This window comes from Pelophylax lessonae (genome assembly GCF_965119305.1).
Source record: "Pelophylax lessonae genome assembly, chromosome: 9".
In the NCBI taxonomy this organism is placed as follows: domain Eukaryota; kingdom Metazoa; phylum Chordata; class Amphibia; order Anura; family Ranidae; genus Pelophylax; species Pelophylax lessonae.
The window spans coordinates 155784316-155811018 of record NC_138776.1 but is presented as its reverse complement, the minus strand read 5'-3'; the positions used below and the strand labels follow the sequence as shown (position 1 = coordinate 155811018).

General features: G+C 45.6%; 1 protein-coding gene across 1 annotated transcript; it reads left to right on the top strand.

The window, feature by feature from the left end:
• The first annotated feature begins 4581 nt into the window (after positions 1-4581).
• On the top strand, positions 4582-17147 carry CHCHD1 (coiled-coil-helix-coiled-coil-helix domain containing 1). Its single transcript, XM_082269202.1, has 3 exons — positions 4582-4764; positions 8288-8406; positions 16928-17147. The coding sequence occupies exons 1-3, from the start codon at positions 4629-4631 to the stop codon at positions 17033-17035; spliced, it is 363 nt and encodes a 120-aa protein (XP_082125328.1). The 5' UTR covers positions 4582-4628; the 3' UTR covers positions 17036-17147.
• The last annotated feature ends 9556 nt before the right edge of the window (positions 17148-26703 follow it).

The following is a 26703-nucleotide window of genomic DNA, read 5'->3' as shown; positions in this document are numbered from 1 at the left end:
GTAGAGAGTAGAGCGCTGCAGTGCAGTTCAAAGCGCTGTAGTGTAATATAGAGAGTAGAGCACTGTAGTGTAATATAGAGAGTAGAGCGCTGTAGAGTAGTGTCGAGAGTAGATCGCTGTAGTGTAGTGTAGAGAGTAGAGTGCTTTATTGTAGTGTAGAGCGCTGTAGTGTAGTATAGAGAGTAGAGTGAGAGTAGAGTGAGAGTAGAGTGTAGAGTGCTGTAGTGTAGAGTGTAGTGTAGAGAGTAGAGCGCTGTAGTGTAGAGTGTAGTATAATGTGCTGTAGTGTAGAGTGTAGTGTAGAGAGTAGAGCGCTGTAGTGTAGCGTATAGTATAATGTGCTGTAGTGTAGAGTGTAGTGTAGAGCGCAGTATTGTAGAGTGTAGTGTAGAGCGCAGTATTGTAGAGTGTAGTGTAGAGCGATGTAGTGTAGAGTGTAGTGTAGAGTGCTGTAGTGTAGAGTGTAGTGTACAGAGTAGAGCGCTGTAGTGTATAGTGTAGTGTAGAGTGTAGTGTAGAGCACTGTATTGTAGAGTGTAGTGTAGAGCAATGTAGTGTAGAGAGTAGAACGCTGTAGTGTAGCGTATAGTATAATGTGCTGTAGTGTAGAGTGTAGTGTAGAGCGCTGTAGTGTAGAACGCTGTAGTGTAGAGTGTAGTGTAGAGCGCTGTAGCGTAGAGTGTAGTGTAGAGCGCTGTAGTGTAGAGTGTAGTGTAGAGCGCTGTAGCGTAGAGTGTAGTGTAGAGCGCTGTAGTGTAGAGTGTAGTGTAGAGCGCTGTAGTGTAGAGTGTAGTGTAGAGCGCTGTAGTGTAGTGTAGAGCGCTGTAGTGTAGCGTATAGTATAATGTGCTGTAGTGTAGAGTGTATTTTAGAGTGCTGTACTGTAGTGTAGAACGCTGTAGTGTAGCGTATAGTATAATGTGCTATAGTGTAGAGTGTAGTGTAGAGCGATGTAGTGTAGAGTAGAGCGCTGTAGTGTAGCGTATAGTATAATGTGCTGTAGTGTAGAGTGTAGTGTAGAGTGCTGTAGTGTAGAGTGTAGTGTAGAGTGCTGTAGTGTAGAGTGTAGTGTAGAGTGCTGTAGTGTAGAGTGTAGTGTAGAGTGCTGTAGTGTAGAGTGTAGTGTAGAGTGCTGTAGTGTAGAGTGTAGTGTAGAGTGCTGTAGTGTAGAGTGTAGTGTAGAGTGCTGTATCTTCAACCTCTCCCTCTCCACTGGGATCTTCCCCAGCTCTCTAAAACATGCGCTAGTAACTCCCATACCAAAGAAAGCCTCGCTAGACCCCTCCAATCTTAATAACTTAAGACCCATCTCCTTACTCCCTTTTGCTTCCAAGCTCCTTGAACGTTTAGTCTACAACCGCCTGAGCAAGCACCTCATTGAGAATAACCTCCTTGATCCCCTTCAGTCTGGATTTCGCCGGCAACACTCCACAGAAACTTCTCTCCTAAAACTAAAGCCCCGTACACACGTACCGATGGTCGGCATACAAATGTTCCTCTTTTCTCCCCGGGATGTCGGTGTCTGCTGAAAAGTGCAAAGACAGCACAAGGACAGCACAAGAATTTTGTCCGCCGACTGCAGAAGTGATGTCATGTAATGGTTAACTTTCCCTGTGTTTTCTATTTTCTGAGCATGCCCAGTCTTGCAAATCTGCGGTCTGTCGGCCGAATTGTGTACTGACAGGCGAACAATCGTCCGTTCTGGTGTCGGCATACAAAAATTTTCATGTTTGCAAGAAAGACTTTTGTCCGCGGATTGTGCGCAGACATCTGTCGGAGGCACCATACTAACACGCGTACAATCGGCAGATCCTTCGTCCACCGACGTTTGTATGCCGACGATCGGTACGTGTGTACGGGCCTTTACAAATGACTTACTAACAGCAAAAACCAATGGTCACTACTCAATACTCTTACTCTTGGACCTCTCGGCTGCCTTTGATACTGTTGACCACCCCCTACTTCTCAAAAAACTTAGTTTGCTCGGTCTCCGTGACTGTGCTCTCCACTGGTTCGAATCTTACCTATCTCACCGCACCTTCAGTGTCACTTACAATTCCATTTACTCCTCTGCAACTCCTCTTACTGTTGGGGTCCCCCAAGGTTCTGTCCTTGGACCACTACTATTCTCAATCTATACCTCCTCCCTGGGTCAGCTAATAGCCTCCCATGGCTTCCACTACCATTTCTATGCTGATGACACCCAAATCTACCTCTCTACCCCTCAGCTCACCCCATCAGTCTCCTCCCGCATCACTGATCTACTAACAGACATATCAGCCTGGATGTCTCACCACTTCCTCAAACTGAATCTATCTAAAACCGAGCTCATAATATTTCCTCCTCCACGTGCCTCTTCCCCAGAATTCTCTGTCAAGATCAATGGAATAACTATTAGTCCTTCCACACATGCCAGGGTGCTAGGGGTAACCCTGGACTCTGCACTGTCCTTTCAGGCTCACATCCAATCCCTGTCCAAATCATGCCGCCTTAACCTCCGCAACATCGCTAGAATACGGCCCTTTTTAACCAATGACACCACCAAGCTCTTAATTCACGCCCTGGTTATCTCTCGCCTCGACTATTGCAACTCCCTCCTCATTGGATTACCCTTACATAGATTATCCCCCCTTCAATCCATAATGAATGCAGCTGCAAGACTTATCCACCTTACCAACCGTTCAGTGTCCTCCAACCCTCTCTGCCAATCCCTTCATTGGCTTCCACTCACCCAACGAATAAAATTCAAAGTGCTAACAACAGTTTACAAAGCCATCCACAACTCTGCCCCCAGCTACATCACTAACCTGATCTCAAAATATCAACCAAGCCGCTCTCTTCGGTCCTCCCAAGACCTCCTGCTCTCTAGCTCCCTTGTCACCTCTTCCCATGCTCGCCTCCAGGATTTCTCCAGAGCTTCTCCCATTCTTTGGAACTCTCTACCCCAATCTGTACGACTGTCCCCTAATCTATCCATCTTTAGACGATCCCTGAAAACCCTTCTCTTTAAAGAAGCCTACCCGGCTACTAACTAATAACGCTGTTTCTCTTGCTCCATCAGCTCATCCCCCACAGCTATTGCCTTTTGTATCAATTGACCCTCCCTTTTAGATTGTAAGCTCTAACGAGCAGGGCCCTCTGATTCCTTTTGTTCCAAATTGTAGTGTAACTGTAATGTCTGCCCTCATTTTGTTAAGCGCTGCGCAAACTGTTGGCGCTATATAAATCCTGTATAATAATAATAATAGAGTGCTGTAGTATAGAGTGTGGTGTAGAGTGCTGTAGTGTAGAGTGCTGTAGTATAGAGTGTGGTGTAGAGTGCTGCATACTTGCCAACTGTCCCTTTTTTCCTGGGACAGTCCCTGCAAATAGGATCCTGTCCCAGGTAATTTATATTGTCCCTGGAAGCGCCTGTTAATCGGGCTGCCTATAAATGTTACGCAGAAGTAGTGCAGCTGAATGGGAGAATGATTCCAACTCTGCTACAGTGGCCTTACGTTTGAAATTCCCTTTTTAATTTCCTGTAATTCTCTCTTTATTGAGTAGACCCTATAATCTGATCAGTAGGCGAAGATTAATAATGCTGAGTGGGCGGAGCTTCAGGAAAGTGGGTGTGGTAATTGATAGCTGTGCTGCAAAGTGTCCCTGGAATTTTTTTTTCAATGTTGGCATCTATGATGAGATGTAGTGTAAAGAATATAGCGCTGTAGTGTAGAGAATATAGCGCTGTAGTGTAGAGAATATAGCGATGTAGTGTACAGTGCTGTAGTTTAGAGCCCAAATCATTGATGTCAGTGGAATAGGGGGACCCAAGGGAGAATACCTTCAAAATCATTGATGTCAGTGGAATAGGTGACCCAAAGGAAGAATATGCCTACAAATCTTTTATATCCATAGACTGGTGGGCCCCAGTGAAGAATACTCCCCCTCCCCCCCAAATTATTGCTGCCAGAGGAATAGTGTCCCCCAGACAAGAATACTACCCAAATCATTGGTGTTTGTTAGAGGTTACCGGGGGAGGGGGTAATGCTGCTGGGGGCCCCCATTGAAGAGATTTACACTCACTTCTGTCCCTGGAAGATCCCTAATGTCAGGACATGATTGGGGTCACCAGTACAGGAAGTGAGGGCAAACCTTCCCAATGGGTACGCAGCCAGAAAAAAAAAACACCTGACAGAGTATCTGACTCCTCCACACATTACAATAAGAAGTCATTTCTCTGGCTGCAGAGGAATCAATAGTCCCAGCACATTCTTGCTGGTGTTTGTAGTCCACATGGCCATGCAGCCAACCTCAACATCACAGCTTAATCCCCATCACCCATCATGTCTGCTTCTTCCCACATTTTCACTCCTCTGCACAGGGCAGGTGTTCCGTGAGAATTACCTACCCCGTGAGAATTACCTACCCCTCGTCACTTCCGGCCAGAAAGAGCTGAGCAGCGCAGCATCTTAAAACACACCAACTTCCGGTGTCCTGAGAGGGGCGTGGCTGCAGAGTGGAGCTCCACTTTTGACAGACAAGAAGTCCTTAGGAAATGAGCAGCGAGGAGGACAAATAATTGGTGGGAAGGCCTCAGCCTTCTGCAGCTTCCCCTCCCAGAATCCTCAGCGGTGTCCTTGACTGTCATGGCGTCGGAGGTGGGTTTACTGCATGCCAAGGTGGCCAAACTGCTGAGCCGGCGGTGCGGGAAGCCGGTCCTGAAGCCTAAACTACCGCTGGCGATCCGTGACCACGTGTCCAACCGTAAGACGAAGCTGGCAGGTGAGAGGGAGGCTGGGTGCTGTGTGACATGGAACATGGACTACATTGTGTGTGTATATAACCAGTCTGCCCTACACCCCCTGCCTATACACACAACCCCTCTGTCTGCCCTACACCCCCTGTCTATACATACACAACCCCTCTGCCTGCCCTATACCCCCTGTCTATACACACACAACCCCTCTGCCTGCCCTACACCCCCTGTCTATATAACTACAACCCCTCAGCCTGCCCTACACCCCCTGTCTATACACACAACCCCTCTGCCTGCCCTACACCCCCTGTCTGTATACACACAACCCCTCTGCCTGCCCTACACCCCCTGTCTATACACACAACCCCTCTGTCTGCCCTACACCCCCTGTCTATACACACACAACCCCTCTGCCTGCCCTACACCCCCTGTCTATACACACAACCCCTCTGCCTGCCCTACACCCCCTGTCTATACACACAACCCCTCTGCCTGCCCTACACCCCCTGTCTATACACACACAACCCCTCTGTCTGCCCTACACCCCCTGTCTATACACACAACCCCTCTGCCTGCCCTACACCCCCTGTCTATACATACACAACCCCTCTGCCTGCCCTATACCCCCTGTCTATACACACAACCCCTCAGCCTGCCCTACACCCCCTGTCTATACACACAACCCCTCTGCCTGCCCTACACCCCCTGTCTGTATACACACAACCCCTCTGCCTGCCCTACACCCCCTGTCTATACACACAACCCCTCTGTCTGCCCTACACCCCCTGTCTATACACACACAACCCCTCTGCCTGCCCTACACCCCCTGTCTATACACACAACCCCTCTGCCTGCCCTACACCCCCTGTCTGTATACACACAACCCCTCTGCCTGCCCTACACCCCCTGTCTGTATACACACAACCCCTCTGCCTGCCCTACACCCCCTGTCTGTATACACACAACCCCTCTGCCTGCCCTACACCCCCTGTCTATACACACAACCCCTCTGCCTGCCCTACACCCCCTGTCTGTATACACACAACCCCTCTGCCTGCCCTACACCCCCTGTCTATATAACTACAACCCCTCAGCCTGCCCTACACCCCCTGTCTATACACACAACCCCTCTGCCTGCCCTACACCCCCTGTCTATACACACAACCCCTCTGCCTGCCCTACACACAACCCCTCTGCCTGCCCTACACCCCCTCTCTGTGAATATAACCACTGCCTGCCCTACACCCCCTGTTTGTACATCCCGTCTATATACATACAACCCCTCTGCCTGCCCTACACACAACCCCAATGCCTGCCCTACACCCCCTGTCTATATACACACAACCCCAATGCCTGCCCTACACCCCCTCTCTGTGCATATAACCACTGTCTGCCCTACACCCCCTGTCTATATACACACAACCCCAATGCCTGCCCTACACCCCCTCTCTGTGCATATAACCACTGTCTGCCCTACACCCCCTGTCTATACATGCAACCCCTCTGCCTGCCCCGCACCCCCATCTCTGTATACCTACACCCCCTGTTTATACACACAACCCCTCTGCCTGTCCTACACCCCTGTCTGTGAATATAACCACTGCCTGCCCTACACCCCCTGTCTGTGTACATACAACCCCGCTGCTTGCCTTGCATCCCCCCCCCCCGTCTGTATACCTACAACCCCACTGCTTGCCCTACACCCCCTGTCTCTACTCAAAGCTAGAAAATAAAGTTTTTAGATATAATTTAAAGAGGAACAGAACTCTGGAAACTGGCTAAAAAACTGCCAGCAGAGGGTAAATGATTAGTCTCTCTGCAGCTGACCCTTCCCTGTTACTATACCGTGTTCTGCATTGTCTGTGTGGAGGCGGCTTTCTTGGTAGAGGCAGAGTTTTGCTTGCTCACAAGTGAGCCGCCAGCAAGGTAAAGTGTAAGCAGTTAGTGACTTAGGCAAATCTCTCCCAGTCTTCAGAGACTAGCAGTCATATGCACAGTGCCTTACATCTCACACTGAAGATATACAGCTATGAGAATGTAGGCACAGGAGCCTATGATACATCTATGTCATGTGTCAAACACAAGGCCTGCAGGCCAAACCCGGCCCTCCCAGGCCATTTTATGTGGCTCTCGCACCCAGGGGAAGGGGTGGAAGTGAGATGTTAACAGCCTGTGAAAGAGAGCAGATTCCCGCACACTGCATAGCACACTCCCTAAACCCTGCACTCAGTATGTAGTGCACTCCCTAAACCCTGCACTCAGTATGTAGTGCACTCCCTAAACACTGCACTCAGTACAGGTCCCTCTCAAAAAATTAGCATATTGTAATAAAGTTCATTATTTTCTGTAATGTACTGATAAACATTAGACTTTCATATATTTTAGATTCATTACACACAACTGAAGTAGTGCAAGCCTTTTATTGTTTTAATATTGATGATTTTGGCATACAGCTCATGAAAACCCAAAATTCCTATCTCAAAAAATTAGCATATCATGAAAAGGTTCTCTAAACGAGCTATTAACCTAATCATCTGAATCAACAAATTAACTCTAAACACCTGCAAAGGATTCCTGAGGCTTTTAAAAACTCCCAGCCTGGTTCATTACTCAAAACCGCAATCATGGGTAAGACTGCCGACCTGACTGCTGTCCAGAAGGCCATCATTGACACCCTCAAGCAAGAGGGTAAGACACAGAAAGAAGCATCCTGGGCCTCCATAACACCTCAGCAGTGCCACAGGCTGATTGCCTCCATGCCACGCCGCATTGAAGCAGTCATTTCTGCAAAAGGTTTCCCGACCAAGTATTGAGTGCATAACTGAACATAATTATTTGAAGGTTGACTTTTTTTGTATTAAAAACGCTTTTTTTTTTTTTTTTTTTTTTTTTTTTTTTATTGGTCGGATGAAATATGCTAATTTTTTTGAGATAGGAATTTTGGTTTTTCATGAGCTGTATGCCAAAATCATCAATATTAAAACAATAAAAGGCTTGCACTACTTCAGTTGTGTGTAATGAATCTAAAATATATGAAAGTCTAATGTTTATCAGTACATTACAGAAAATAATGAACTTTATCACAATATGCAAATTTTTTTTGAGGGACCTGTATGTAGTGCACTCCTAAACCCTGCACTCAGTATGTAGTGCACTCCTAAACCCTGCACTCTGTACACAGCACATTCATGAACTGTGTATGTAGTGCACCTCTGACCTCTGCACTGTGTGTGCAGCTCAACCCTAGACTCTGCATGGAGTGAAACGCTGAGCTCCAAACATCGCACTCCTGGTATTTATAGCCCCCTTAAGATCCTCCTACTGTTAGTACAATTTGGCCACACCCATAGTTTGATGCAGTTCAGAGCGGGTGGGCAGAGTTAAGTTCCTGCACCTATTCTCTGAGAAAAAAAGCTCTGCATAATTGTACTTGGTCCTATAGGTACAACTGGCCCTTTAAGGACAACCATAATGCTTGTGCGGCCCTCAGTAAAATTGAGTTTGACACCCCGATCTATGTGATTTCATTTTGTTTTCTCTCTCGCACAGAGGCTTCCTGTCTAAGTGAGATGTCAGTGTTGATGGCATGCTGGAAAGAAAATTCTTTCGGTGACAAAGTCTGTTCAAATGAAATCAAGGTTTTTTATGAGTGTGTGGCACAAGCACAGGTACAGATTTTTACTTTCTGCAGATGTGTTTTAATTTTCTATTGACAGAGAATGTTTTTATCTTTTTGTTCCTAAAGCCAGCCTTGTCCAATGGTTCCTATTTTATTTTAGTAAGCAGAATTTTTTTTTGTTGTTTTGGATAGAATAGGTTGACATCCCTGTCCTTCTTTTTTTTTTTTTTTTTTTTCCCCTCGTCTGTCCCATTGAGAAGACTTGACTTTGCTTCCTGTCCTAATACAGCGTGTGAGAGAAATGCCTATTAGAGTTTTCACTGTCCCTTTTTCCTAATTTATATACAGCTGTCACATGACCCAGCTCTTTCCCAGCTTCTCTGCAGGGAAACATATGGGAGGAGCTTCTAGTCCTCTGCGGCTGGTCACATTTTCAAAATAAAAAAAAAATTACAGCCTTTAGAATACAGAGTAAAAATAAATATCAAACAGTTTTTTTAAATTGTCAACAAAATATATATTTGAATACAAAACTTTATTTTTTTGGCAAAAACCTAGTGTGGGTGGATTCCTGCCAGTCACAAGCTGTGTCACGCCCCTCCAGTCTGTGTCTTAGAATAAGAATGAGGTGAAGCCTCCATCAATCTACATGTAATACCCTGCCCCATTGGGTTTTGCTGGTTAGTGGGTATAGAGGAAGGAAGTGGGCTGTCATTAACCACTTTGTATATGCCCAGATGTGGGACTCGATAATCACATGGTCTGCTCTGATGTGATATAGAGGAAATGCTCATAATAGAAACTCACTGAAAACTGAGCATGCGCAAAGCTCCTGAGTTGGTGACGTGGACATAAGGTAGCAATAGAGAGCATAAAATTGGAAATAACCACGCTAATGGAGATCAGACGTACAGCTGCAACTTCAAGTGTGACCACACCCTAAACAATATTTATATAACAAGTCGCACTAATTGATAAATGATAGAAAATAAAATCCAAAAAGGCCATATATTGAAGGATCACAATATTCTAATCGGGCTCCCTATGGATGTGTGCTTACCAGAAATGGTAAAATAATGTGCAGGTTCTCTATATTAAGTCTTGTCCCCTTGATAGCAGACTGGAACCAATAAACTCGTGTTGATTCAGTAGTCGTTGAATCATAAAATAAATAAACGCAATAGCGTAAAACCCAACACAAATGATAAGTGACTTGAACACCAATGGGTGATTAATGTAAATTCAAAATTGAGGTTGTGTAGAAAAACCACCACCAATGTGAATGCTCAAAGGCAAACAATTGAAAAGAAAAAGAGAAAGGAATCTCTTACAGTGGGACACCTATAGGTACCCCTTACCAGAATGAATGAAGACAAGTGCATAAAAATATGTGCTATCCTTCACCAGCTGGAATCGCCTCTTACCAAGCGAAGGAAATTAAACGCCAAAGTGAATAGAAGTGGTCATAAATAAAAATCTATCTTCTGTGTATAAACCTCCACCAGTTGAACTCGCCTCTTACCAGAAAAATATATATTTGGGCCAAAATGCAGCAAAACATTCATATGTGTCACCTAAATTCAGTGCCAGCCTTCACCAGTAAGATTTGCCTCTTACCCAATGGGAATAATCAAATCGCCTGTAGAGATATCAGACCTCATAGAACCTGATGCAAAATCCGACCCGAATGACTCCACAGAAAGCCAGGGTAATCGCCACCATAAAAAAGAAACGGCTTCCATAGTGTAAAACCGTTATATATTTATTAAAAATAAAGAGTAACACTCAACAATATTGCAGGAAGTACAGGGCATATGTAGTTGTAGCCGCCGGCCGGACAGCTCCGCTCGTCCGCACTTCCAGGTCGCAATCAGATGACCTCGGTACGCCGCGTCCTTACGACGTTTCGTCACAGATGACGTTTTCAAAGGTGCTCTGTCCTGCCAGCAACGATGTGCTGTTTTTTGTTTCCCTGCAAAAAACTGGCACATTCCTTAGTAAAAGCAGCTCACAGTACACATACACAAACACTGGTTAGGCACACATTTAAACCCCTTCCCTAGCACTGATCACTGTGGTAGTGTCACTTAGTGTCAGATTTCCCCCTATGCTATTGCAGTCTCACTATAAGTCGCTGATCGACACCATTGCTAGTATAAAAAAAAAAATTTGAATGTATACAACAGTTTGTAGACGCTATAACTTTCGCACAACCCAACCAAGCAGAACATATTTAGCAAAGTGTTTACTATAGGTGTTGCATGCTGATGCTATTAAACGTTCGCAGTTAGGCTATTATTTAATACCATTAAAATAAAATGACCAAATCCGATCAAGACATAGGGGTTTTCATTGCTGACATGTTTCTGAACTGTTGCTGTGAATCAAGATCGCAATTTTTTTTTTAACGATTAATCGTGCAGCTCTAGCTGGAAACAAGCTATACAACTTTTGTTTGGTTTCCTTTAGGCCCTGTGCACACCTCAGCTCGTAAAATGCTCATCGCTGAAAACGCCCAACAAGCAAAATCCCATTAATTTCAATGGCCCCTGTTTACATATGAGCGTTTTGTCGCCTGAAGCTCAAAAAAGTATACGAGCTTCTTTTTTGGCATATTACAAGCGTTTTTTGTTAGATGTCAATGGCTGCTTCCAAACACCTGCAAAAAACGCCCAAACGCACGCCTTAAAACAATGTGCTCATGTGTGCATGGAGCCTAAAGACTTAACCCTTTGTATGTGTACATGGTTACCTAACCATTTCCTATTATAATGTAAACTATAAAACATTTGTGTCCAACCATACTTTGCCATGCATGCAGGGATTGGACTTTTTTAGGACCGAGAAATATGGCAAGAGAGTAAGGGAACATTTTATTCTGCTTTTTTTTTTTTTTTTTGTTCCAAGTATGTCCTTTTTTGTTACTTTACTGGTTTGTTGGAAAACATGTTCAATGCTTTTGAAAAATTCTATTTTTCGTTCATTGACAGACACAGCTCCTGTCATTCTTGACCATTGGGTATACTGCCACCTACAGGAGTAGGGCACTAGGCAGAAAAAACATTTCTGGCTACACCTATGGGGTATACTCCCTCTCCCTGCCATAGTGGCTCCAGTTTTTTATTTTTCTGCCTAGTCAGGAGTTAAGAACCTAGTTCCTTGCTGGGATCTTTGGTCCTGGCAACATTTTTTTTTTTGCTGGACAATTTTTTCCTCCTGGATTTTTCCTGTGAGATCTACTATCTACTGCCGGACTGGGCAACGGGGCTGGATAATCTAGATCCAGTGGTCACCCCAGTCTGGCCAGTGAACGCTTGCAGACCTCAGCTCCACGATAGGTCGGTCGCGACATAGCCCCACTGGACGGGGGCTGGCCTTGCGAGTTAAAGCGGAGTTCCACCCAAAAGCGGAACTTCCGCTTTAGGGAGTCCTGACCCCCCGACATGCCACATTTGGCATGTCATTTTTTGGGGGGGGGAGCGGGTACCTAGTTTTGACAGGTACCCGCTCCCACTTCCGCTCGGAGCGCCGCGGCGCACTGAGCGGAAGTTCTCCTCTCCCCCTCCCTCCCTGCAATCTTCTGGGACACGTCAGAGGTCCCAGAAGATTGCCGGCCAATCGCGGCGCGCAGCGCGACTCGCGCATGCGCAGTGGGTACCCGGCTGTGAAGCCGCAAACTGTAACAGCCGGGTGCCCACAGCAGTGATGCCGGCGCCGAGGGAGAGGATCGAGGCTTCCGGCGGCCGCATCGCTGGACCGTTGGACAGGTGAGTAAATGGCTGGAACTCCGCTTTAAACATCTCGTGAGGTTGCATACGACCTGGCCTCGGCCCAAGTCGCAGCATTCCTCCTGGCCGACAGTCCCCCCATTTCAATAGAGGAGGATCTGTCTGTAGCGGTGCCCACCCTGTTCCTGGTATGGTGAGTAGCTGCCCCCCCCCCCCCCTCCCCCTCTGCCCCTGGAGGGTTTTTGGGTGGTTGTGGGCCGCTCCTTGGGATGGTTGCACCCCCCCCCCCCTCTTTTTTTTTATTTTTTTTTTTATTTTTTTTTTATCTTCCGTGTCAGCATTCTCCCCTACCCCCATTTCACATACACTGGGGCTGTTTTGGGTGGCTGGTGCTGGTCCTGGGATGGGGGGGGGGGGGGTTGCGCCGCTGGCGCCTGGGCGATCTATTGTGCGGGGGTTGTACCTGATGGGGGCTCCTGCCAGGGCACCCCGTCCTGCCTGGATCTGTCCTTGAGGCCAGGGTCTCTGTATACCTCGTAGCCCAGCCATTTTGTTGTAGCCTGTGTATTCCTATATACGGCAGCCATGTTTGTGTAGTCCGGCAGCCATTTTCTTGTTTGCATTGCAAATAGCGGCGGCCATGACAGGAGCCCTGTGGGCAGTGATTTCGGCGGTGGGAGCCCTTTCTCATCCCCTGGTGTTGACTGCTGAATCGTTTAGCTTCCTGATCACCGCACGTGTAGTGTGGCCTCTCCTGGTGGTTGCAGGTGCTTGTGTCGCCGGGTGGTGAGTCTGGTGGGGTCCTCTCCCGCTCTCTGAGGATTGCTCTGCGCCTTGTGCTTGGCGTCTGGGTGGTGGTGCCAGTGTGTAGGGGGTCGTCCCTTGGTAGTTTTTTACATTTTTTTTTTTTTTATGGTGTCCCCCTGGTGACTAATGGAGTTTTTGGATCACATTTCCCCACCTCATCCCCTCTGAGGCTGCGGGGCCCTCTGGGTCCCGACCATTCATCCATGCACTGACGGCAGTCCTGGAGTCCCTTGTGTCCCGGGTGGAGGAGTCTTGTGGGTGACGGGCTAGCAAAAAGCGCCCCCTGCCTTACCCTGCCTTATCTGTCTCATCAGATCCTGAACCTGATTCATCCACCGCGGACGTAGGTCTCCCTTCTGGGTCTGCCACCACGCGCCTGGAATCTTCTGATAGTGAGGATGATTCCTCCACGTCGCGACCGCGCATGAAAAGGCGCTCATGGATGCGCTGATTTGTATTTATGCATGAGACCCTCAATAAGAAGACTGCAGCTTAACCTTAGACGGAGGCGCAGGTCCCCTTTGGCACTCACAAGCGATCCAGAGCGGGAAAGGGGTTTCCTTTTTCTGCTTATTTTGACAGAATAGTCGCAAAAGAGTGGGGACTACCAAAGCCTACCCGTAGGGTTCCTAAGCGGTTTACTAGGCGTTACCCCTATGAGCAGTCCCTTCTTAAGAAGTGGACTGTCCCACCAGTGGTGGACCGTCCAGTTTCCAGATTAAACAAGGCAACCATGATTCCGGTTGAAGACTCCCTGGCCTTTAGGGAGCTGGCTGACTGGAAGGCGGAGGCTGTGGCCCACACGATGTACACCTTAGCTGGTTCGGCGATGAGGCCGGAATTTATCATTGCCCTGGTGTCCCAAACTCTGACTGAGTGGGCTAAGCCCCTACGCCCTGACCTGGAGGGAGAACAACTCCCTCCACCCCCTGCCTTTTCTGAGCTGGCGGACCAGATGGTCTAGGGGCTGCAGTTTATCTGTGATGCCTCTTTGGATGCGGCTCCTTTTTTGATTGCTCGCCTCTGTTTCGGCAGTGGTCCTTCGGCGTGTCGTTTGGCTTAAATGCTGGTCTGCGGATCAGACTTCTAAAAAGGCCTAGACTGATCTTCTTCTCTTTCAAGAAAATCGCCTGTTTGGAGCTGCCCTGGATGACATCATTAAGGGTCTCACAGGAGGGAAGAGTACTTTTTTTTTCTGCAGGCTACTAAGGGAAAGGAACCTCATCGTAGATGTGGACCTTCCTTCTCAGCTCAGTTTTTTTGTCCCTCAGAGGCGACTGACATGGGCTCAAAGCCTTTCAGGACCTCCTCCTGGCGGATCCAAACTAACATGGTCTGGTAAGACTAGAGCGGGCTTCTCCTGACCCGCAGACAAGGCACCTTCTGCATGAAGGTGCGCCCTCACCCATATTGGGGGGGGGGGGGGGGTTTAGTGTCTTCGTTGGTTTCCAGACCGATGGCCTTCCCCGGTACAGGATAAGTGGGTCCACTAAGTAATTCGGTCCAGCTACAAGATCGAGTTTCACTCTTGCCCCCTGGCAAGGTACTTTCCTTCCAATCTGCGCCTGTCCCCAGACCAGTTACAGAGTCTGTTTGGGGTGGTAGAAGACCTTTTCCTTCGAGGGGTGATTGTTCCGGTTCCGACTTTGGAACGTTTTCAGGGTTTTTACGCAAACCTGTTCCCAATCCCCAGGAAGGAAGGCAAAGTGCGTCCAATCCTAGACCTCAAGGCGCTAAACTACTCAGTGCGGGTACAGAAGTTCAGAATGGAGTCCATTCGCACGGTGGTGGCATCCCTGCATCAGGGGGATTTCCTCGCCTGATGGTATCTTCCTTCGAGGCAGTTCGGTTTGCACAGCTCCATACGAGGTCCCTGCAAAGGGAGATTCTGACCAAGTGGGATGAGACTCCTCAGTCTCTGGACAGTCAAATCCGGCTGGGTCTGGAAACAAAGTCCCTGATATGGTGGCTTCATTCTCCGGCGCTTCGGCTGGGAAAATCCATCCTCCCCTTGTATTGGCCAGTGGTCACCACGGATGGCAGGCTGTCCGGCAAGCATTCTGTCCAGACTGCTGATCAATGTCCTGCAACTCCTAGCGATCAGACTGTCTGGACCATTATACGGATCATCTTCAGGGATGCCCAGTGTGCAATTAATCGTGGAATGCTACAGCCCTGGCTTATGTCAATCACCAAGGGGGCACGAGAAGTGCCCTAGCAGCTCTGGAGGTAGCTGGCATTCTAAGGTGGGCAGACCGGTTTGTTCTCACCCTCTCCCCCATACACACGGGTGGAAAATAGGCAGGCGGACTACCTCAGTTGGCAGGCATTGGACCATGGGGAGTGGTCCCTTCATCCGGAGGTGTTTCATCAGCTTTGTCTCTGGTGGGGCACTCCCAAGGTGCATCTGTTGGCGTCTTAGGTCAACAGAAAGGTGCAGAGAGAGGTTTGTGGCTTGGTCAAGGGATCCTCTGGCGGACGTCACACATGTGCTGGTGGTCCCATGGGTTCAGTATCATCTGATTTATGCCTTCCCTTCTCTCAAGCTTCTGCCCAGACTCCTATGCAGGAACGAGGCAGTAGGGATTCTGGTCATCTTGGTGGCCCCGGACTGGCCTCGCTGTGCTTGGTATGCCGATCTGGTGCAGCTAGTCTCCGACGTTCTTTGGAAGCTTCCTCTCCAGGAGGATCTGCTGTCCCAAGGACCAATCTTCCATCCTGCTTTACAGTCCCTGGCTTTGACGGCTTAACACCAGGTGCTAAAGGATAGAGGTTTGTCTGAGGCGGTTATTCCTATGTTGTAAAAAGCTAGGAAATCTACTTCTAGGAAGATCTACCATCATACGTGGGAGATGTACATTGCGTGGTGTGAATCTTTTGGGGTGCTTCCTCGCTCCTTCTCTGTGGCTCGCATCTTAACCTTCCTTCAATGGATGGTTGAACAGAAGTTTGGCCTTGAGTACCATCAAGGGCCAGGTGTCTACTTTAGAGGTCTTCTTCCAACGACCTTTGGCCACACACTCCCTGGTGCATATCTTTCTTCAGAGACATTTGGTCCCAGTAGGGGCTCCGTTGCCACCTTGGGATCTCAATTTGGTGCTTTCAGCTCTACAGAAGCCTCCCTTTGAAAATATTCGGGATATTCCCTGCTTACGCTGTCCCAGAAGGTGGCTTTTTTGGTGGCTTTTTTGGTGGCTATCGCCTCTGCCCGCAGGATGACACAACTGGCGGCATTATCCTGTCATTCACCTTTTGTGGTGATTCATAAGGTTAAGGTGTTGCTTCGCCCTTGTCTGTTATTCCTTCCTAAGGTGGTCTGATTTTTTTTTTTTTTTTTTTTTTTTTTTATTTGAATGAAGACATTGTGTTGCCTTCCCTGTGTCCCAGGCCTAAACATCCAAAGGAAATTGCCTTGCATGCCTTAGATGTGGTTCGGGCAATTGGGGTATACTTTCAGGAAGTCAGACTCTTATTTGTGCTCACGGATGGAACTCGCAATGGGTTGTCCGCTTCCTCTGCGATCCTTTCCAGATGGATTCGACAGATGGTGGTTCAGGCCTATTCCAGCAAGGACCGGGTTCCTCCTTTCCCTGTAACGGTGCAACTCTACTAGGGCACTTAGTGCCTCCTGGGCCTTCCGTCATCAGGCGTCAGTGACGCAGGTTTGCAAGGCGGCCACCTGGTGGTCGATGCACACTTTTTACAAAGTTTTTTTGAAGTGGATGTGTTGTCATCTGCGGGTGCTTCCTTTGGCCACAAGGTTTTGCAGGCTGCTTGGAGGACCTGATCCTCTGAGGGTGTCATTTTTTTTTTTTTTTTTTTTTTTTTTTTTTCAGGTGGGCTCCAGTTGTTTTGGTTGAGCCCCTGTTGCCTGGTTAGCCTTGGGAATTTTTTTCCTGTTTCCCATCCCTCATTTTTGGGACATCCCAATGGTCAAGAATTGCAGGACCTGTGTCCGTCAATGAACTTTAGAGAAATGGATTTTTCAGTAAGTAAAAAATCCCATTTTCTAATCTTTCTTCCTAATTTTTTCAGGCTGATCGAAAGGCGGGTTTGCATCAAGAACTTCCAGCAGAGTTGTTGCCAGCAGACAAAGTAAACAAATTGCTAAGGAAATATCCAAGTATCAAACATGAGATCTAGATGCTCAACTTTTACCTTTCACAGAACTTTATTAACTGGGATGTATCTGTTGAACTGCAGAATGGACAATTCCAGCATGTTATATTTTGGGCCCTATGTGCCTTATCGTGACACAAAATGTAAGATTTTATTATAAAGATGTTCTTATAACCTGGAAGACCTTGTTTTTTTTGTTTTTTCATTGACCTACAACTTTGTTTTGGTTTGTGTTTTAGGTTTTTCCACTTTGGTTCTAGGTGTTACACTGAAAATGGTAGAGATTGTTTAAAGTGATTTGTAATATTACATTTTTTTTATTTCAAATAAAAAAAACCTGGTCTACTTGCCTGCTCTGTGCCATGGTATAGCACAGAGCAGTTCTGAACCTACTCTTCTGTGGTCCCCCTGCCTAGTGCTCTTTGCTTATCTAAAGCCTCTTGCTATGGGGGCAGACATGTGGGCTCGCTCCCAAGCTGGACTATGTGTGTCTAAAGAGGCACACAGCGCTGCTCGGTCCCACCCACCTCTTCCTCCTCACAGGATTTGGCAGACAGTAGCAGTAGTAGTCAATGAGTCCTGTTGGCCTCAGCCAAGCCTGTGAGAGGAGAGAAGAGCTGCTGTGGAGGGGACAGTGCTGGATAGACACAAGTGTAGGGCTGCAACTAACGATTATATTAATAATCGATTAGTTGCCGATTATTTTATTTTTTCGATTAATCGGATAAAATCATAAAAAAACTCAATATGCCTTTTTTTTCATTTATTTAAAAGAATAATGAGCAAACGGAGTGTAAGTGCCGGGTCACACTTGTGCGATGCTGGAAGGCTGCAAATTCGCAGCCTGCTCCCGCATCGCATCTGCACAAGAGGCAGTTCACACTGCCATATGCGATACGCAGGGGGTGTCAATTAAATGTTAACGACACCCCCAGTTTGATCGCATATTGCAGTGCAATCTGACAGTTCGCACAGGTTCGGATCGCACAAGTGTAAACCACTGTGCGATCCGATCCTGATGCGGCTGAAAAAAAGGATCATTTGCGACTTTTGTGCGTGTGCAGTGCGAATCAGTGCACCCGCAGTAGTGTGAACCGGCACTTAGTGCCGGTTCACACTTGTGCGGTTTGCAAGATCGCATGTAATATGGAGCGCACTGCTCCTAAATTACATGCGATCTCATGTGCGGATGCGAGTTCAGCCATACACTTTGTATGGCTGAATTCGCAGCGCATCCACAGCAAACTCGCACATGAGGCATTTTTTGAGCCGCCTCAGAATCGGATCGCACAGTGGTTCACACTAGTGCGATCCGATTCTGTGCAAACTTGCAGATCGCACTGCGATATGCGATCAACCTGGGGGTGTCGTTAACATTTAATTGACACCCTCTGCGTATCGCATATGGCAGTGTGAACTGCCTCTTGTGCGGATGCGATGCGGGAACACACTGCATATTCGCAGCCTTCCCGCATCGCACAAGTGTGAACTGAGCCTTATACCAAAAAACTTTTTTTTTTTTTTTTTTTTTAATTAAGCTGCTATATACTGTAAATAATATAATAAATGCTTATCTAGATAAAAGAGTTAATATTCCTTATAAGGTGCAATGTTATAATAGAAAAATAAGTGAATAAAAACATCCATGTCAGCCAGAGATATGAAATAGGCAGCATAGAAAGACCCCCTATATGTGCTATATGGACGTTTTTAATCACTTATTTTTCTATTAGAATATTGCACTTTATAAGGAATATTAATTCTTTTCTCTGGAGAAGCTTTTATTATATTTTTTGGCAGGCTGCATTGCATGGACAGTCACAGGACAATGTAGCACTAAGCTCGACTCAGGTTCTGCTGCTTCTGTCCTCCTTTTTTTTTTTTTTTTTTTTTTTTGTTTCCCTCACCTCGTTCTGACTCACTGACTCCCTCACTGACATCAGCAAGAGGGCGGGGAGGAAAGGCAGAGAGGAAAGGAGGGGGGAAGTCACGGAAGTGCAGAGCTGTGAGAGAAACAGTAAGCCCCGGTTCACACTTGTGCGTGTGCCGGGTTCGCATGTAATGTCGGAGCGCACTGCTCCGACATTACATGCGATCAGCTGTGCGGTGCGTATTTAGCCATACAGTTTGTATGGCTAAATTCGCTTCGCACCCGGAGCAAACACGCACAGGAGGCATTTTTGCAGCCGCATCAGGATCGGATCACACAGCGGTTCACACTTGTGCGATCCGCTCCTGTGCGAACTGCACGATCGCACTGCGATATGCGATCAAACTGGGGGTGTCGTTAAGATTACATTGACACCCCCAGCGTATCGCATATGGCAGTGTGAACTGCCGGGGGTGCGTGTGCGATGCGGGAACAGGCTGCGAATTCGAAGCCTTCCCGCATCGCATATATGTGAACCGAGCCTGAATGCAGCCGTCGGCTTCACAGAGGAGACAGAGCTCCGTGACAGGCGGGAAAGTTCAGAAAGCAGCACAACTAATCGACGGAGCAACTAATCGATAATGACAATCGTTGACAACGATTGTAATTATCGATTTCGTCGATTAGTTGTTTCAGCCCTACACAAGTGTTTATGGGGAGAGCTGCAATAGAAAAGTTTTAGATGTTAATGCAGAGAATGCATTAACGTAAAAAGCTTTAAAAAAATGTTTTTAAGTCAAGCAGGACCCATCTACATGAGTAAATGTTTTTAACTTTTCAATCAATCAAACGGTAAATAAAATATATATCACATTTTTGTAAATATTATATCTTTTCATGTGACAACGCTGAAGAAATTATACTTTTCTACAATGAGAAGTAGTGAGTGTACAGCTTGTATAACAGTGTAAATTTGACCCCTCAAAATAACACACAGCCATTAATTTTTATTCTAGGCCATGTATCCACAGACAGCAGCTATCTGGGTCATGAAGTATCCAATTTAGGGTGTGTCCCTATCCTTAAAGTGGAGTTCCACCCTATTTTTATACTTACCTCCATCTTCTCGCTCCGGGTCACCTGAAAAAGAAATGGATAATCGCATATTTTTTTTTTTTTTTTACTTACCTCGTAGCGAACATAATATACTTACCTTACTTCCTTCTTCCTCCTTCCTCGGCCGCGGCCCGTCGTCACTTCCTGGCTCTGCAATGATTCCTGGGAGCTGGACGTCATAGCTCCCAGGAATCATTGCGCCTGCACCGGCCCCGACGTCAGTTCCGGGTCGCGCGCGTCATCCCCTTCTAAACAGCTTCTGGGCATGCCCAGAAGCTGTGGAGGGGTGACGCGCGCGACCCGGAAGTGACGTCGGGGCCGGCGCAGAGCATCGTGGGACCACAGAAGGCGGAAGAAGACGCCGAAGAGGACGCGCTGGCTTCAAGCTGCCCACATCTGAGATGGCAGCGCTGGACAAGACGTTTGCAAGGTAAGTATTTCGTCTTGCAGGTAAGTGCAACCCGGGACAGATCAGAGGCTAGCCATTGTGGAATGCACTAGCCCTGACTGTCCCGGGGGTATTAAAAAAAAAAAAAACCAAATCCAGGGTGGAACTCCGCTTTAATTGCTAATTGAGTGAGAGGACTGGGAAACAAGGATTTCGGGCACAAATGTTTTCTTAAAAAACAAATTATTTTATTCAAAACATATTTAAAACCAAAGAAAAGTACAGGCATATAATTATGTGTTAAGAACCAAACCAGACCCATAGATGGTCTATACTATGGTGTATCTTAATACATACAGTTAAGAACAATGGTTTACATACATCTTAAAGTACAGAACAATTAGTAGTCATATCATTCTCAGGACTATTCACTCACGATCAGACAAAAACCACCGGCGGACACCAAAATAGACAAGGTGTCGGTCCGTGGGATCAACTGAGAGTGTGAATTAACTTCCACCATATAATATTTGACCTTTGCTCGACATGTTTCGCTTTCTTAGGAGAAAAGCTTCATCTGGAGCATATCATTTCGTTTGTCTGTGTAAAGAACAATACTGTTTAGACATGTTGCATGAAAATAACATTATTTATGATGTTTCATAATACCGTGTCCATTATTCCACTTAGTTAAAAATATACACATATATTGCATTTTAAATAGGTCCTTATATTTTTTGTATAGATATATCAACACAATATATCATTGAGTCTTAAGTTGCATCTAGCATCCAAGGAGGTATTCGGTTGGGGGAGATCAAGCGCCGGGGATTACCAAAAGCGAGGCATATGTGGGGACCCACCCCGTAATTACATTGTCACCAAGATATAAAGAAGTGGTACATATGGTAAACAGAGGGGGGGGAAAACATACATACCTGTACAGTAATAGTCAGGCATAAATCTCAATTCCGTAGGGGAGTTTTTTTTAACGAAGAGGACTGTTGTGCGTTTGTGGAAAGCACCGTATTTTGGCACCTATATGAGCATGTAGTAGTGAGGGTAATCACTCCATATTTACTAGATAAATAAGAAGAAGGGATAGATGTTTTTTAAAAAGGGACCAGTTAATATATTAGTTCTATAATTATTATTGAAAGATCGAAAAGAAGAGTATGTGCTAGCCAAGAGGGCTGGAACATTCCAGAGTGACAAAGGAAAAAGGAAAAAGAAGAAAAAATAATAATATATATATATGTATACTGCATGCATGTGAGTAGAGTGCATAGATATCCACAGAGACCCAGTAGTTGTCCCAGAGAAGGGTGATTAAAGAATTCATATTGACTTAGTAAGCGAAGATAGGTAATTAGACATATAATTGGAACAAGGTAACGAACCCATATATGGGAACTCTCCGTGCAGCAATGGGCCACTCATGGAGTATCCAACATCTTAGTTTGTATTTTTACTATATATAAATATCCATATGTATAAATCCTTATACATAGGATGGAATTAAATCTTAGGCACGGTATCAAATTAGTACCCGAGTGAACGTTTCTATAATCCAGTGAGTGTAACCCAAATTGCATGTGCACGGATGATTCCATCATGGAGTCAGAATGCATGCTGTATTAAACTAATAATAGCGAAAAGAAAAGATGATAGGATATCATAGGATACAATAAATCCATATGGGGTAAGAGAACCCGAGATATGGACATTCAGAACAGCTCACCAGACCTGGAGAGGACGGGAGCCTAATGCATATAGCGTGTCCCTTATGGTTGTCTAAACGCTGTATAACAAGATGAAATTAAAGTAAGTATGTGAAACCCAACAAAAGTAAAATAAACGTTAGTGCCACATGCTAAGGGTGAAGCTGTATCACTTACTCCGTGCCGCGCTATTCCAAACTTGCACACAGTCCTCGCCGGATGGGGTAATGCCGCCATACAGGGGTGTGTAGCCATCGCCCTTAAATGGCGTGGATCCCGGGCGGTTCGTCAGCAGACGTCACCGCCCCGGCCGCTCCCCCCGGAACATCGCCAGAGAGCAGGCGCGGGGACACCCCGCCAACGCTCTCCACTATGTCCGAGGTGTAACTGGACCACATGAAGGCAGGAAATGCCTCTGTAGTCCATACAGGTGCCACAGGAAGTTCCGCCCGAGTGGGCGGAGCCGCACTGTGGCCCGTCTGGCCGCACATATCTCGCTAGTTTTGGAGAGTCCTCAGCGCTTACCCACAACGCCCCCTCAGGATCTGTCAGCAATTACATGGGAAAGAAAAAAAAAAAAACTAATGCCTGTAAAGAGAACACAAATAGATAATACATATTAGAAGCATCCATATATAAATGCATATATTCAACCACATATTGTTACAGTACATGATATGTTCCTGAAAAACAGGATAGATACATCAATCATTTTTCAAAGGTATTTCATCAATATTAGTTTGTTGTATAATATAGAAGAACAATAGGGGCATTCTACAGTGGTTGCCCTGGTGAAAGGATAGGGACAAAGCTGCCCCCTACTTAAGACACTCTCATATTTTTTCTCTCAACAACAAATGTGTATATATGCTACCACAAGTGCAAACATATATTTCCTTAAGGATATAATTTTCTTACGTCATTTAGATTTTTTTAAAATATATATAGATTGAAATAATTAATTGTTATCTCTAATATATATTTTATTTGACGCTTATTGTGTGAAAGGACTTTGAAACATTCTCGTATTGATAATCTCTCAACATAAATATCCATCTGCCCCTAGTGGCAATTCGATTGCACCTGATTAATGGAAATAATACTGGAGTGAGTTTTGAATATTTCGAAATTGTTTGTAGTGTCAAACCAGTGAAATATTTCTCATACACTGTATGAAGGCCTATATGAAAGAGTCTAGAGACTTTTTTCAAAAAAACTTTAATAAATAAAATAAAATAAAAGAATACTCTACATAGATCATAGGACAACCATGGATTTCGTTGGAAATGCATGGACAGGTCTTATGACCGAAATCGAATCTACTTGTAACATTCCGGCCAAAGATGACATAAGTTTAAACCAATATATAAATACAGTAAAAAAACTAATTAAGAAAAAGTCAAACCTGTATTGGCACATAGAATTTTTTTTAAAATATATCCAAGCCAATATATGCCCTATTGGCTTGAGAATCCACTTATTCCCCTCCTTCGATAACGCATCAAGCGAATTTAGAACTTTATGGGAACGCATTTTAACAAAATGCAGTACTGACCTATGCCAACTGTTGGTATCCCAATATAAATTAGACCTGGCTACATTAGATGCTGAATTGTCATCCTTATATACAAAAAATGAGAATTTAAAGAAACACGTACAATACGAACCAAGATGGAAGGAGGTGAAGGAGTATGGGATCAAGCTGAATAGGGATATAATTTGCAAAAAGCAGACCAAATTTTTAAAAGATAGGATGGCCTTCACGGAAGGCTATGCCTATCGATGGCCGGGACCCAATAATTCAAGGCGGCCCCGCTATCCGCGAGGCCCCCGTGAACATATACCCAATACAGGATCAAGAGAAACCGACTGGGAATCGGACTCTTCCTCAATTTCTGCACAATCTAATAGATCTAGAGTGTCAATTAAATCGAATCAAGATACCAGACCAAAAACTGATTTGGGACCACGTAAACGAGGACAACAGGAAGGAGCCAACTATACACCGCGCTCCAAAAAGCGACCTGATGAAACATCTAAGTTCCAATCATCAGGAACTGGAGGTCTTCAGGGTGGACAGATTTATAAATCTGCTGACATACTAACACAAGATAGTTTGGAGGCACAGGACCCCTATTTGGGGGGCCTTGCTCTCCAAGCAATACAGATGTTGCAACCCTTACCCACCAACACCAACCCAACGAATTCACTGATACAGGGATCCACTTCTAATCCTCAAACACAAATACTAGGTGCTACCGCACTCACTCCTTTGAATACTTTATCTCTTAATACACCCAGCACCACCTCCTTTAGACAAACCACCATTGATGGCCATTTTGCGGCCTCACAGGCACAGACTTCAAATTTTCCCTTGAGCACACCACTAAACCCTCCCACTTGAAATTATCGATTATAAATCTAACTCCCTATCACCTCTCCTCAGGAACAAGAAGTCCTCGAATTGGGCCTCACATTCTGTCCATCAGCTCCCATGGACAGGTATGAGACCATAAAGGACATCTATATGTTCATAAGAAATCTGACATATAAATATATATACGATCCGGAAAGACAACGCAATGTACAAGACAAAGAGATTTCGGAAAAAATAAAACATTATACTATGCAAGAGTTCCGCGTTTTGCGAGATTTAATTTTATTATTGGAAGAGAATGACACTACGGTTTCTCAATCCCCTAGTCAAGGCACTCAAACAAATACCTTAAAAAAGACTTCCTTCAAACCAAAATCTAATAGTTTCCCTGACTTGACTACAAACTCTAATTTATTAGCGTTTCTAACCACAGTGGTAGGTGAGATAAAAAATTGTGAACTAAATCCAACACGGAATAATCTTTCGAAACAACAACTTCAAACGCTGAACAGATTAAGAAATCATACAGACTTAGTTATAAAACCCTCAGATAAGGGTGGTAACCTAGTACTCATGACTCGGGAAGGATATGAGAGAATGTGTCTCGACATTCTCTCAAATCGCACATGGTACAAAAAGATCTCCCTATCAGTCACAACAGAATTTAAATCAAGGTATTTGGACATAATTGGAAATGCCTATCAAAGGGCTCTTATAGATGAGGACTGTTACAATTATCTTAATAACAAATTTCCCAGACAGGCGACGTTCTACTCACTTCCAAAAACGCACAAAAACTTAACATCTCCCCCAGGTAGGCCTATTGTATCGGGCATTGGAAACCTGACCGAAAATGCTAGTCGTTTGGTTGATTATTATTTATTACCACATGTAGTGCGGCTACCGTCATATGTCAAGGATACACTCGAGTTCTTAAGGATGATCGAAGATATGGTGGTTCCTCCCGACGCCCTGCTCGTGACTCTGGATGTGGAGGCGCTATACTCCAGTATCCCTCACGAGCAGGGCGTCGGGACGATACGCACCTTCTTATATGAACAAGATCATCACACCTGGCCATTTTGTGATTTCATACTTGAACTTTTATTTTTTATTTTGAAACATAATTGGTTTACATTCAATGGGTCCCACTACCTCCAGGTGCAGGGCGTGGCCATGGGCACTTGTTGTGCCCCGGCCTACGCCAACCTGTACCTGGGGGGGTGGGAGCGACAAATAACATCTGATGAAAGCTTATCTCATTTCTTTTTACATGTAGCTATATGGTTTCGTTATATAGACGACATTTTTGTGGTCTGGACAGGTTCAAGATCATTACTAGAGGAATTCATTACTCAATTGAATATTAACAGCTTTAATTTAAAGCTAACTTCTACAATTGATAACTCGAGTGTAAATTTTCTTGACTTGACGGTGTCAAAACATACAGATGGACATCTCACGACCAATCTATATAGAAAAGAGACGTCAGGAAATGTAATACTACATGCGTCCAGTGCACATCCAGGAGCACTCATACGTAGTATTCCATACGCCCAATATATACGCCTACGGTGCAATTGCACATCTGACAGGGACTTCAAAATCCAGGCCAACTTGTTGAGAGAACGCCTAACAGCTCGGGGATACAGTAAACGAATATTGAGAGCAGCTTTTAACAAAGCTTTTGCTCAAAATAGGAATAGTCTCATCTTTAGAGCCAAACCTCCGAATACACAGCCGACAGTTAAATTCATAACTAAATACTCTGCCCATGAAAATGTTTTGAGAAGGATTCTTGAGCGTAATTGGCACCTCCTTCGTGATGATCCAGTTATCAACAAATATGTGGCGGAATATCCCCAAATCGTATTTAGGAGAACAAGGTCCCTGCGGGACCAGCTAACAACTAGCCACTACCAACCTATTAGGAATAATACAACAACACGTAGGGGTACTTATAAATGCCACCAATGCGCTCTTTGTCCCTGGATAGAGGAGAAAACTCAATATGTCTTGCCTAACGGTGAAACTTTTAGTCCCAAATTCCGGGCTGATTGTAGCACTCGAGGAGTTGTGTACATAATGCACTGTACCTGTGGTATGTTCTACATAGGTAAAACTATAAGAGAACTTCGCCAGAGGATGAAGGATCATGTGTACGTGTCGGCAGGGGGAAGAATGGTTACGCCCGTGAGCAGGCATCTCGACCTATACCAT